The 14,521-nt window shown below is 42.5% G+C and overlaps 1 protein-coding gene across 1 annotated transcript in view; it reads right to left on the reverse strand.

Moving 5' to 3' along the window:
• trim33l (tripartite motif containing 33, like) overlaps positions 1-4,408 on the reverse strand; it is a 26,651-nt gene extending 22,243 nt beyond the window's left edge. Inside the window, exons 1-2 of the mRNA XM_030750238.1 lie at positions 4,048-4,408; positions 548-610 (exon numbers count right to left, since the gene is read on the reverse strand). Of these exons, the coding sequence (XP_030606098.1) occupies positions 548-589 (42 nt within the window). The 5' untranslated portion in view covers positions 590-610; positions 4,048-4,408. The remainder of the gene's footprint in view (positions 1-547; positions 611-4,047) is intronic.
• Positions 4,409-14,521: the final 10,113 nt, after the last annotated feature.

The raw sequence follows: 14,521 nt of genomic DNA on the forward strand, positions 1-14,521 counted from the left end.
AAAAAGGTGGAGGTCTGGCTTTATTTGTGAACCAGAGATGGTGCAATCCTGCACATATCCCACATATCATTGTCAAGGAGTAGATGTGTTGCCCTGACATTGAATTACTGGCAGCTGGTATGCGACCAAGATAATTCAGTCATATCATAATCACTTGTGTACATTCCACCCAAGAACAGCCGAAGCTTCGTGAAACTGTTGCTAGGATACAGACTAAACATCAGGAGACTTTAACCATGTTTCTCTCTCCGCCCACCTGACTGGATTCACAATGTGTTGACTGTCCTGCCAGAGAACAGAAAACCCTTGATCTGCCGTCCACCAGCGTCAAAGAAACCTACAGAGCTCCTGCACAGCACCCACAGCCATCCGGTTTTTTTCAGTGCTCATACAAATAGCAGATGAGCTACATCAGACATATGAATTTCCCTCTGGATCAGCAAAGTTATTATTTCCGTACACCTGCAGGAGACCTTCAAAATGTGTCACAAGAGACAAAATCTCCATATAAGACTGAAACTCTCGTGTAACCCTCCGTCTGAATTACCTGCTGACTCAGGCTCTCTCCTGGGTCTCCTGTCAGTTCCATGTTGGTCAGCGAAGTTACTTCCTGAAAGACAGAGGAGTTGATAATGTTCAGCACATACAATATTCATGAGAACGCATCTTCATCCCCAGTTCCAGATTATTTCTGGAAGTGGGGATGCACCAATGCTTTATGTGGATCATACAAAGCTATACCAGTTATCAATGACACCGTTATGCATTTACTTCACCAGATGACAGCAGCAGTCAGTGGGAGCAGTGTGGAGGTGTAGCAGTCATAAGAACATGAGTTTGGTTTCATAGATTAGGAAGCTTTTACAGCACCTACAGTAATGCAATGTGTTGGATTACATCAATGTGGTTAGTCAAGCCGGAGGCTATGATTTACAGTCCCTTCCTCAGACGGCGGAATATAGATTATTGATTTGACACTGGTCTCAGATCTGTTGAGGAAAAAAGTGCCGTCCCTGCATCAGAATTGGAAGCAACACTGTTGTCGACACTTTATACAAAATTTTTCTCAACCTTATTTGTAGGCCAGCTCCATAAAGTGCTGCTTTTCCACCGTGTAGCCTCATTTCCACTGTTTGCTCTTCCTGTCAGATGGAAGCGTGTGTTCACATTTGGGCTGCACGTCACCACCTGCTCACATCTTCTAGCCTGGTTGTACTTGTTGGTGTGTTTTTTCCATCTTTAACAGTTTTTCTTGCAGTATGTGCAAAGTACAGTGCTGTGTTGGAGGTCCCTTTTTAGGTACCGAATCATCAAAGGAGGCTGATGAACTTGTCCAACATACCCAGGGTATCTTTCTGTTATTAGGATTCACTTACCCTAACACAGGTGATCGGGATAAACAGTCACACAAAGCTGGTTATACACTCACTAAGTTAACCCGGGGTTTCCCCTGCGCATTAAAGGGGTGGTGCTGGCAGCATGTGACCAATCTGAAAGGGGCATTTCACGGGTCATGAGACTTTCTTCTACAGAAAATGATCACCTAATCTAATCAGAGACATTATTAGATGATGATAAAATGGTGATCAAAAATCTCTAAAGAATGTAAAAAAAAAAAAAAAAACTAAAAAGAAAAGTCATTAATCTGGTGGTTTCTGACAGAGAGGTTAAATTAAGACTTTAATTCCAATTAATAATTTTATTGCGCTCTCAGGGCTGCTGGTTATTTCTAAGGTGACGGCTGCAAATTAGAGCTCTCAGACTCTAAACTGGATCCACTGAAACATTAAAGCTTCCTGTCGCAGAGCCTGATAGAGGAGAGATCAGAGTGGAGTGAATGACTGACTGAAGAGGTGTTCTTGGTGTGCGCTCTGTGCTTCCAGCAGGAAACATTTAAACAGTTCCTGCACCACCAAATTAATGCATGCACATTCAGTGACAATGATATGCACAGTTTGTGCTTCATTCAGTGGTTTTACTAAAGGTACGGCGTAATAACCTGCACACATGCACCGTATTCCCCCGGCAGAAAACTGAAAACATGCTCTAAATGAAAGACTCAGTGAAATCGTGGCGCTTCCAGCTGACTTTAAACATAACCTGATGGTGACAAGTTTAGTTTTTATTCTCTCAGCTGCAGGCTCGCTGTGGCTGTGTTTCAGAGTAAAGACTAAATATAAAAACAGTATTCAAACATAGACTTAATTTATGTCCACATTTGATATGATGTCAGCAAGTACAATGTAAGTGTCCTGTTTTAGGATCAGATAGTAATGCTTATAGAAGAGTAACACTGCTGTAATCTTTGTTGCCAACGGGAAAAAATAAATAAAATAATTAAAGCTGTAATATTACTGATCATGAGGGAAACACAAAGATTTAGACCCTCTTGCTCTCTCTACAGAGATCAGAGATTTTCCACGAATGCTGGCGCCATTTTCCATTTCACTGACCCACTGGTAGTAGGCAGTGATTTCACACCTGTTGATTGCTAATCTGTTACCCTGGTATCTGACAAAGAGTTGAAGTTAAGTCTGTTCCTGGAGTTTCGCTCATCGTGGGTTAACAAATTCAGAGTTGTAAGCGTAAACCCAGCCCTGTGAGACATACCTTTATTTACCGTCTCAGAAAAGACAAACAACCGCTGCAAAAACCTCAGATATCACAAGTATTGGAAGAAGCAGTGAAGAGACAAAAAAAAAAATAAGACTGCAGAGAATTACACATCAGGGAAACCAAACAACCTCTGGCTAAGTGATTACAACACAGAAGAGCTACCTTGTCAGGTCGGGACTCTGCAGTCTGGTTACACCTACAGCCCAGTGGCCATTCCTTAAATAAAGAGGATGTGCAAATCCTGGACAGGGAGGGATGCTGGCTTGATAAGGACACCACATAAGCAAAAAGGGAACAACCACCTCTGAGCTGAGGAGGGGGCCTGAGGGGACATTTCACCATCTCACAAAGCTGGGATTGCAGCCATTCCTCAACTCTGAACAACAGACACAGCCACTGATTAATTGTCATGAAACTTTGCACGTTGATGAATCTGAGCTGGCGGCTCATTGATATGCACTGGTGCTGGTTTTGGTTGTCATGGCGCTGCAGTGCTTACAAGGCTGTGTAAACCTGCAGCCAGCTCAGACTCACGAAGGCACTTGGATGAGAGATCAAACATTTCTCTGACTGAAAACGCTGCGTGCAGATGAACAGAAGCAACTTACTGGGAGAAAGCTGTGACTTAAACCTCTCTGGAGGGCAACAAAAAGCCTTCCATTGAGGAGAAACCCTGCAGATCCCAACAGACTTAAAGCTGGGACAAGAAGTTTGTTTGTATGGGGGCACTTCAATAATTCTGAGAGGCCGTCTGAAGGTAGCTTTCACTTCAGTTGGGTTTTATTTACATAGTGCCAAATCATCACAACACACTTTATATTATACAGGTCTGTTAAAATGAACTTAGACCCTTTAGACTTGCACCTGTTTGCTGCTTTCCACCTCTGCCATTAATACAAATACAACAAATGGCAACTGAAGCTTGTTTTTACCATCCAGTGCTCATTTATTCTCTTTTTCTGTCAAATCATGTTAACTGAATCTTTGGGTTTGGGTAAGGATGCATCCACATCTCGGCACATCCTAACAATTTTGAGCCAACTGTGCCTCTGCACAAAAAAAAAAAAAAAAAAAAAAGAAAGGCAGAAAAGTCCCCCTTTGAGCAGGAAAACATAGGTTTACCTCCACTTGGTTATCATGAGTCAGGTGAAGAGAGCACAAAACCCGAGAAAAACATTTGAAATCGTCCACAAAACAGGCAATACCGGGTTCAGCATTGCTCATTTTAGCCATGAGAATCAATGATTAATCACGTCAGAGAGAAAATATTTTACACTGTCCACATGATGTCCACGTGATGCTAGGGACGTGATGTTTGCATCACGTCCCTGGAAGCTAAATCCACCCTCTGCGCCTTTACAGTCTTTACAGCCCTGGATACTAACAGCGGGGATTCAGGGTGTTTTAAAAAATTGTAAGTAAGGGACACACCTGGTGGCTGAAAAGGCCTCTCGGGTTACGTAAGCAAGGAGAGGCACGTCACACCTGACCGTGACTGCTGGCCAACTTCCCCACACGCCTCTGAACTGATGCAGCCACTTTGTTTCTTCGACAGTTGAGGCGACGCTGAGCCGCGAACCCGACTGCACTCCCCGGCACCGTCAGCTACATCCGCGTCCCGCCGCCCGGCACTGTTCCGCCGCCCACCAACATGAGCGTAAACATCCAGAGTCCTTCTGGTTTTGTTTGCAGCCGCTCAGGTGAGCACGCCAAAGTAACAACAACAACAGCCACCTCGAACACCACACAGATGCAACTTCCTTCCTGCTCCTTCTTCTTCTTGTTTCGGCCGTTGGCGTCCAGAATGCAGGTGTATTACCGCCACCTGCTGGCCACCACCGTAAATATCAGTTCTGTGCAGGTTTGCGCCAAAGCTGGAGACACACGGAACCTTTTGTGAAAGGTTTACATATACTCACCGGCCACTTTGTTAGGTACACCCTGCTATGATTGAATGATGAGCCAAAATGCTCATTGCCTGTATTTAATCTGATCTCAATGACTTGTTGGCCTATAATCTGTGAAACATATCAAAAGTATCTCTCATGAATGACTAAGTCATTTTGAGCCAGAAAGAACATTCCTATCAAAAAGTACAAATTGCAATCAGTTTTTGGCAAACTGACTTTCATATATTCTTTATTTATTTGGGTAAAAAAGTCTCACTGATGTTAAAAAGGTCCTTTTCAAAAAGAGAAATTTGAACAGTTCTATAAAGGTAAGTGGCCAACCGGTCATTTCTTTATTTTATTATTTTTTTAATAAATCCTGGTGACTACAGCCTTTCAGAACTCCTCTAATTCTTTATGGCACAGATTCAACAAGGTGTGGGAAACATTCCTCTGAGATTCTGGTCCACACTCAGACGGCGTCCCAAAGGTGCTCTATTGAACTGAGATCTGGTGTCTCTGAAGGCCGTCTGAGTGCAGTCAACTCGAATCACCAGATGAATTTCACCCTTGTCTACATGCTTAAATCCACTGAGTTGCTGCCATGTGATTGGCTGATTACATAATCAGCACTGAACATTACTGGGAAACTGAGACTGGTGAACAATGAAAAAAAAGAAGTAATGTTCTTTAATGATGATGATAGCTTTGCCACAATTAATGTTAAATTGGGAATCATTCCAAAACACTGCAAACAGAATTCTGTATTCCACCATCCAGAGCTGCTCTGTCCATTTAACTTGATGTCATTGCTGTCGGAGTGAGTGGGTGAGTTTCTGCTGAAGCTGTTATTGAATTGTTTTTGGAATTACTTTCATTCATAGTGATGTTGTAACTGGTTAAACTAGTGGAGTAACCCAAGAGTAATCTACAATCTGATAAACATAGATATCCACTTTATAATAAAAAGAATTATAAAGAATAAGCCCCCAAAAGACAGATTTATATGGAAATAAAAGCATGGATGATGTAACATGAGTCTGTGATTCATTGGTCAGAATCAGACCTGAACCTGACTGCACAGACACACTCACACTCACATCAAAGATGGTTCTCCCTTTGTTGTATCTATGGCAAATTAACAATACAACAACTATTAACGAATAATTGAGTTGACTGTGTGACTGTTATAGCTCTGCTCTGTATCAGAATAAATGGTGATGAAGGTCAAACAGGCCCTGTTTAACCTTTGGAGTCACTCAGTGTGTACCTGTGTGTGTCTACAATAACTCGTGCTCAGTCGCTCACGTTACACAAATAGCTTAGATTACGGCTCAAAAACATGAAGCATGCTTGGCAGGGAGGCCTCACACATCAGCATGCCCAATGCTAACGCTAATATTGTGTCCACCTAGCAGTGGTCTCTAATCACAGCCACTGAAGTATTATTGTGATCATTGCAGTAGTCTCAAAGGGTGTGTGCAGCATGGACGTTCTTACAGGGAGTAATATTAAAATCAGACTCATTAGGGCACATTTGTACCTGTAATAACAGAAGAATTCAACTTGGCTGCATTCGCAGATATAAAATCACCACATAATGATATTCAGAATGCCTTTATTACAGTTACAGGTCACATGTTTGCATTATGGTCAATGAAAAGATGATCTCCACAGGAGGATGAAGAGAATTCACATCAGCTGCTCACACTGTAGGAACATTATGTCAAACATTTCCAGGGTCAAGATTAATTTCAGTCATCATCATGTTAGGACATAATGTTACATTAAGCAGCAGGTCACAACCAAACACACACGCAGAAGTCTGGAAGCACCACCAACAGCATTTTCTCTGCTAACATCATAACTCGTGTCTTTAGCTGATGTCATAGGCAGCGTCAGGCTGTCACAGCTTTTTCTTTACATGTTTGGCCCAGAATATAAAGGAGATAAATCGTACCTATCCTGGATGGTAGCAGGAAGACAGAAGCTCATCTGTACTCACATCACAGTGGTGATGGAGAAGGTGACACCAACTCTAAGTAGCAACAAATCCCAGATAGTTGCTGACTGCTGCTGATGGTCTAACTTTAAAGAATAAACTGCAATCCTGCAAAAAGTGATCAGTCTCTGAAATCCACAGAGTGAAAGGTGCACTCTGGTCTTCAGAGAATCACATGTTTGTTTCTTACTGCCAGCTCCAGGACTGAATCCACACAGTGCACACAGGGGGGGGCAGCAGGTGGGGTCGCAGCAGAAGTCTTGCCAGCAGAGAGCAGTCGTGCTGATGGACATCGTCCCTGAGGCGCTAACAGAGAATGCAGATCAAAGTTACTGTAACATTAAATATGGGAAAAGTTTAGAGAATGATCAGAGAATCCGATCCACACCTCTGCTGGTGTCACACAGCTGCACATCCTCATCATCAGAACTGCTTTCTGAAGTGCTCTCTTCCCTCTGCCATCTTCATCGTGAAGCCCCTTCAGTGGTCCCAGGAGTCTTCAGTGGTCTCAGGAGTCTGGAAGATCCTGAGGTGTTCCTCTCCGACACCTTCAGCTGCATCTGCAGCTTAGCTTTGAGCTCAGTGTGCCCACAGACCTGAATCACAGCACAGCAGGTCAGTCGGGAATCATTAATTACTTTTCTTATGATGAAATGATGGAATATTTTTATCACCCTAATGCTGATATTTAAAGTTATTATTCCTGCTTCCGTTTGCTTGTGGCTGGGCTGCTTTCTACACGGTAATAAATGCATATTGTGTGTCTAAAAGTAGTAGGAAGATTTGAGGCCTGTTCGAGTGGCTCTTATTTGTGTTCAGGCGCCAGAAGCTCTGCTACTCCTCCCTAGCAGTCTGCTGTGGCCAAGCAGACCCTCTCAGATCGCCCTCAAAGCATACGCGTCTTCTGCTCTAGCCCCGTGATGAACCTGTTGCTCACTCAAATTTGTGCTTAGGGGTCTCAGCTCATAAAACTGCCCTATTTGGGTTCATGTATAGGACACCAGTCATCCTGTTTGCCCAGTATTTGATTTATAGCGTTTATAGGGATAAATCTGTCCAGTGGACCTAGCCATAGGCTACTTTATGTAGCACAGCCAAAGATTTTGGAAATGCAAATCAAGAAATTGTAAATCTGTCTAAGAAACAAGTCTAGGGGCAAATTGGGCCTCACTTTCTCTCTCATATCTGGTCTGTGTAAGTGTGGGCAGGTGTAAATCCTTCTCCAGGAGTACTATAGGATGGCCACAAGGAGGCTGTTTCTGACAATTATTGTGATGAATTTTTCTTACTGTCTTCTTGATGAATTAAAAATGCTCTGGAATGTTTGTGCTCTTTTAGATAGTATGAGAAGATTAATGAGACCCCGTACTGAATGCTTACAAAGTGCAGACTCAGCACAAATCTTAGACAAAGAAAGGGAAAGAGTATAAATACCACGGTGAGAAGAGGAGAGAGAAGAAGAGAAGAGAAGATGTAGTCCTTGTCCGTGTTGTCCGTTTTTCCAGCAGCTACTAGGGCACAACCTCCTGGGAGGGCTTCTTGCTTTACTTTTTGTCCTCTGTTTTTGTGTTTGTATATTTCTAAGTATTAGTAACTTTTTTCAACAGAGCTCGTTCATCACCATGGTTCATTTGGACAGTTTGATTTTATTTGGACTCATACTTAATCTCAGGAGTGACACAGTACTGCAATGAAAATGATTGTACTGCATAAGAACCTGTTTACTTGTGAAGACTCTGGGCTGCTGACACACAAATGAAGGAGCTCCGTCTTTGTCTGGAAGTCCATCAGGAAGCTCTGACCTCCTGACCCTTTAAAAACTAAATATATATACTGTTAATGATGTGTCAGGTAAGCACATTAAACACAAACTTTATGGACACAAAATCAGCATCCACTCTGTCATGAACTCACTGGTGTGTCTGTGTGTGATCAGCCACAGCTCTGACTGAGGGACTTTCCCACACTCTCACAGAACATGTGAAAATTAAACATTTTCTTCTTTATGCAGCTTTGTGCAGAGACCTTTAGCTTGTGGAATATTCGACGGAGCATTCGCTGCGTGTTGCGCTCGTTCATTTTGGTCCATGTCACACTGCACTGTGAGTGTGTGTGCTTTTTAGGAGACAAAGCAAAATGTTAGATCCCACAAACATGAAGCCTGCTGTGGTCAGACTTGGTCACATAAACATGTAAAAAGAACTGATGTTGAAATTTGGAGTGACGACAGCTACAAATACAGATGTCAGTGTCACAGCAAACAGCCACTTACCTGGTTTGGAAACGTGATGAGCAGGAAAACTATTCACCTGAGCTGCTCTGATCTGGGTCCCCTCACCTCCACCTGACCTAAACACAGACTGACTGTAACACACCTGAATGTCAGCACATGAGTCTAAAGCTGACACTCCTGGATCCCGATGAACTGCTGGAATTAGAAGAGTCTGGATTTGTTTTTGAAGAGGATCGACTCTGTAGATCGTGATAAGGTCGTGAGGAGGCTCGGAGGAGATTTATAAAGCCATTAAATACAGTTTCATGATTTTTCTGCAGTGAAAAGATAAACTATAAAATCCTTACAGTAGGACTGCATGGGCGTGGGCGTAGGTGTGGGCGATGACCTTTTTGAGGGATGGGAGGGGTGTTTTATATGCTACTCGTGTTTGTGAAAAATGTCCTGACAAAAGAAGAAAAGCTAACTCCCAGCCAACTGATCTTTGGCATCCTCCTCTGTCACACCAAGCCTCTGCATGTCCTCCTTCACGACATCCTTGAATCTTCTTTGTGGTCTTCCTCTTTTCCTACATGCTCTGTCCAGTATCTCCACTATCATTCCTCCACACATGTCCAAATCACGTCAGTCTTGCCTCTCTAGCTTTGTCACCAAAATGCTCAACCTGAGGTGCCCCTCTGGTTAAACAGATTTTAACATCTTCAACTCTGTCACCTCCAGTTTGGCCTCCTGTCTTTTTGTCAGTGCCACCATCTCCAGACATCACAGCTGGTCTCACTACCATCTTGCAAACCAGTGCTTTGGATGGATGACCTCAGGTATTTAAACTCGTCTCCCTTCACCCCTTGCGTGTTCACCTTTGCACCTGTCTCCCTCTCATCCACATGCATCTATTCTGTCTTGTGTCTGCTGACTTTTATATTCCTCTTTTCTCCAGAGCATACCTCCACCTCTCCAGGCTCTCTTCCACCTGCTCTCTACTCTCACCACAGATCACAGTGTAACACTGTAAACATCATAGTCCACGAAGGCTCCTGCCTGACCTCACCTGTCAGCCTGTTCATCACCATTGCAAACAAGACGAGTCTCAGAGCCGATCCCTGATATAATCCCACCCCCCACCTTGAATCCATCACTCACTACCTTACATCTCACCACTGCCTCACTGCTCACCCACTGATATACATACAGTACATACTCAGACTCAGGTCCATGCAAGCCAAAACCTGGCATCAAATATGTTCAATTCTGAAAAACTGTGTGGTCATGATAAAATATCTACTTGTATTTTTAGATTGCCATAATAAGGAAATTCCTCAGGCTTCAGCAGAAAGATCGGATTCCACCTAACATCACTGCTGAGGACATGAGAGACCTTTTGGTGCAGGAGAGCAACAAAACAGTCAGAGAGCAGTGAGTTACTGAGACACCTGCAGAGCATCCAGCTGGCAACAGAACTGGTTCTTTATTTAAACAGCATTCTGACATGTAAGAACCCTCACAGATAATGTAATGAACAAATTATTATTCATTATCAACAAAAATAATAACCAACAGCAATAAATAAAAGTGAAACCTCTTACAGCAGCAGCAGCAGCAGGAGCGCAGTGACATGACGCTATGTCGCGCCTTAAAATTAAAAGTCTACGCCTTTGCTCACGTGCATTCCGATAGTTTCAGCAGTCTCCCTCCAGGAATTTGCTGACATTTGTGAGTCCTTACATTGATGCTTTGATTATTATTCCTGATTGTTATTCTGTGACTGATAAAATAGCCGGCAAAAAGTAGCCAGAAACGCACAAGGATTGAACAGGTTAATCACAACGCTGTTCATATCAATCCACAAGACTTAAAAAAATGACAAACAAGAAAATGAACGTCAGTTTATCTATCATTTCAGTTAGTTTTAGTTAGTTTTGTAAACTCACAATTCAGTTTTAGTTAGTTATGATTTTTTCCTTTTAATCATAGTTTTTATTTATTTCAGTTAACCAGTCCACCAGTTAATCTGACCACCAGTCAGTGGTCCCGATGCTAGTTTGATACTGACACTACCAACCACTGCAAGAGAAATCAGAGCAGCTGCCAAGAAAATGAAGTTTGACAAGGCGACTGAAACAGACAACATCCCAGCTGAAACATGGAAACTCCTTGGCTGTCATGATACCCCAGTCCTCTCCAGCATGTTCAACCAAATCATCAGTGACTGTGACGTGCCCTGGGTTTGGACAAACGGCACTACATGACCATTTGGAATGACAAAAACGGTGTTATGGAGTGTGCAAATTATCGGCTAATTTGCCTTTTGTGTCACACCATGAAGATCTTTGGACGAGAACTGAAAATCAGCTAACCCGGTGCAGAGACAACAACATGACTTCAAGAGGAGCCCAGCCTCACTAGAACCCATGATTCTGGATGACTGGCCAATGAAGTCTTACCACTTCCCGGGAGCCATCATCATCATCAACAGCCAAGCACAAAGGCACTTCATTCTGCTAAGAGCCACTCCCTCTGGCAGGAAATCCATCAGTACCAGCACTTAACGGTGCAAGAAGACTTTCCGTCAATATATAGATGGACTGCTTAACAAAGCCTAGTACCCCTCCTGCCTGTCACTTACTTTTGCTTCTTTTTTTGCATCCTTCACACTTTCCCAGAGACTAACAGAGTGTGGCATAATGGGAAACAAGCCATTGTTGCAACATCTTTGCATTTGATTGGAGTTTTTAAGTTTTAGATAACTTTGTATGAAACATATGTGAAAACGTGGGATTTTCAGTCTGATTACACTGTCAGCACTGATTTGTTTAGATAACGAGTTTAAGCTTCAATGCTCTTACCAGAATTATAATAATTACAGCATTACTCAAATGGCTCTGAAGTGGTCAGGCAGAAAGCGACACCGTATCCATGCAAACACATGCACTGCACGCAAACCCGCAAAACTCTGCTTTGATTCAAACGAGGATGCAGCAGACATGTTAAAGGTTTGCTGCTTTGGGAAACGCTTTGTTACAAATAGAGTCGAGCCGAAGAGGAAAATCAGAGGAGCAGAATAGAGAAACGGCGCTGCTTACTGTGTATGACCTCAGTCTGATTTGGCTTCCTGGTTTGACATTTTTAACCTTGTTTGCCGACAGCTTCTTCTGGCTGACAGAGATCAGACTGAGCGCTGTTTGCGTCTAAAATGAATTTGAATAAGTCATTTTTATGCCTGTTGTTTTGCATTCAGAGATGACTCCATGCATCTTTTAACCAAATAGACCCCAATGAGCACTTCTATACACCAAAGACTACATCTGGTTTTATATGATGATGACTTTGTAAGAGAGGGGGGTGAGGAACAGATGTTTAATATTTGGACAGTTTTAATAGTTTCACAGTTCAGCCCACATCACTTACAAAGACAAGCTCACTGAAACTGATAACCGAATAAATATTTCATCTAAGTAAGTGAGGTGAAATATGTATTTATTCATTTATTATCTGTCACTCAGCAGGCAGTGGGACCAATACCCAAAGTGGATGTCGGGGGTCGTACTGGTCTAAAGGGAAGTGTATGGTGATGGAGCAATCATCAGCTAAATGGTTCCTCCAATCATTTGAACCCAAACGGCCCTTCATCACTGAGTCTGGTCCATCCACAGCATGAGGTTAGTCATTAATATGCTGCAGTGCGGTTTGCATTTGTCACTGTGAAAAAGTCCTGATCCTAAGCTTAATCTCACACTGAATTTTTATGACGCATTCAAACTGGCTGCGGTTTTTAAAGACGTGCTGCACGTGAACAGTGACGATAAAAAGTCAGGGAGGCTGAGAATGGTTAAAGCTTTAGGGAAAGTAATAAATTAATAGTCCGTCCATCCAGTGCAAGTGTTGATGCATTTAGCATTTCCAGATTCTTGCAGCAGCTGTTTCCCTGCAGTTTCCCTGGCCTGACTCTGTCTTCCTCCTCCTTTGGCTCAGCTTTGCTGTTTTTCCTTTGCAGAAAATTCCACTAGACTCCCCCGCTTCACCTCACCCTTCCTTTTCACTCCCCTGGAGACTAAGCCACCTTCCACTCACCTCTGCTTCCACCACCGCTCGCTCCCAACTGGCCACCCAGCGTCATTCCTACTTTTGGTGCTAAACTGTTCTATCATCCTTACTGTTGTTCTACCATTCTGCGTGCAGCATCTGGGTTCTCTCATTAGCTGCTACAGCTACTTCAGTTCCTCATAAAGGCGGCTGAAGCCAGGCGAAGCACTGAAAGTAATTCCTTAAAATGTAATTTGGTGGTGATCCGGTCCACGGCATTGTATTGCCCAGCTGGCAGTATTCCTCTTTGCTCGTTGCCCTCCTCCCTCCTCTCTCAGAAAGTCATCATTAACCAAGTTAAAACTATTCTTAGACATATAAAAATGTTATAAAGGGTCTATTTGGTTAAAAGACTCATGGAGGCATTTCTGAATGCAAAAACAGGCATGAAGAACTGAAGCTGGTTTATTCAAACTCATTTCAGATGCAAACGAGCTTCAGACCAGAACAAATTGTAAATGAGGCCAAACCTCTGAACCCAAATGAGACTGAGGTTATCCACTCTAAGCAGGATGCTGGTTGATTGTTATGTATTTACTTCTTGTAAGGAAAATTTTAGTTTTCTTTAATTAAAGACCAGGAGAGAGACGATCTAAATGCAATGTAATGTTTATTAAAGACTTGCAAGTCGGAGCAGTTACAGGTAAACCACACCAAGGTTGGTGCTCAGTGAGGCAGGCTCACTGTCCATCTTTTACAGACATCAAACGTCTCTGTGCCATCACACAAGAGCTTAAACAGACAACAACATGAAATAAATGAGGAGGCGTTACTCAGGTGTTATCCATCAATTCATAAATGTTTTTCACTTTTTGTTCTTATTAAAACTCTTTATTTTAGGCAAGCATCACATTTATTAAAAAAAACGATGTCCTCATGAAGTCCCGGTTCCTTCATTCACTCTGCTGTGGCCTCCGTGTGCTTCTCTCTTCTTGCAGACGCTTCATCTTTTCATATACAGAGGGGCACAGAAAGTTCAACACAGTAATACAATTTCCTTCTTAAGACTGTATTCAGACTATATTCTTCCTTTCCTAATACTATTTCAACTTTGCTTCTTACTCCAACATTATCTTAACTGATTTTTATTTAATACTTAATCACAAGCAGAAATACATTTCTCTGAATCACCATGCTGTTATATCAAAGCTTGATTATGCATATAGTTAACATAAAAGTTTAATATTTAAATTTTTCTGAACAATTCTCTCTCTTCAGTTTTACTCTTTAAGTGGAAACAAACATTTCTCTGCTCAAATGAAGTTGAATTAAAAAAACACACATTTGGAAATCTCTGCATCTTCATGTGAATCTAAAGCGAGCGCAGTGCGTGTGTTTGCATGGATGCAGCGCCGGCTTCCTGCCTCACCACCTCAGGGTTACCTGAGTAATACTCTAATTATACACTGCTCAAAAAAATAAAGGGAACACTTAAACAACACAATATAACTCCCAGTAAATCAAACTTCTGTGAAATCAAACTGTCCACTTAGGAAGCAACACTGATTGACAATCAATTTCACATGCTGTTGTGCAAATGGAATAGACAACAGGTGGAAATTATTGGCAATTAGTAATACACACTCAATAAAGGAGTGGTTATGCAGGTGGGGACCACAGACCACTTCTCAGTACCTATGCTTTCTGGCTGATGTTTTGGTCATGTTTGAATGTTGGTGGTGCTTTCACACTCGTGGTAGC

This window comes from Archocentrus centrarchus, chromosome 16, assembly GCF_007364275.1.
Source record: "Archocentrus centrarchus isolate MPI-CPG fArcCen1 chromosome 16, fArcCen1, whole genome shotgun sequence".
In the NCBI taxonomy this organism is placed as follows: Eukaryota; Metazoa; Chordata; class Actinopteri; order Cichliformes; family Cichlidae; genus Archocentrus; species Archocentrus centrarchus.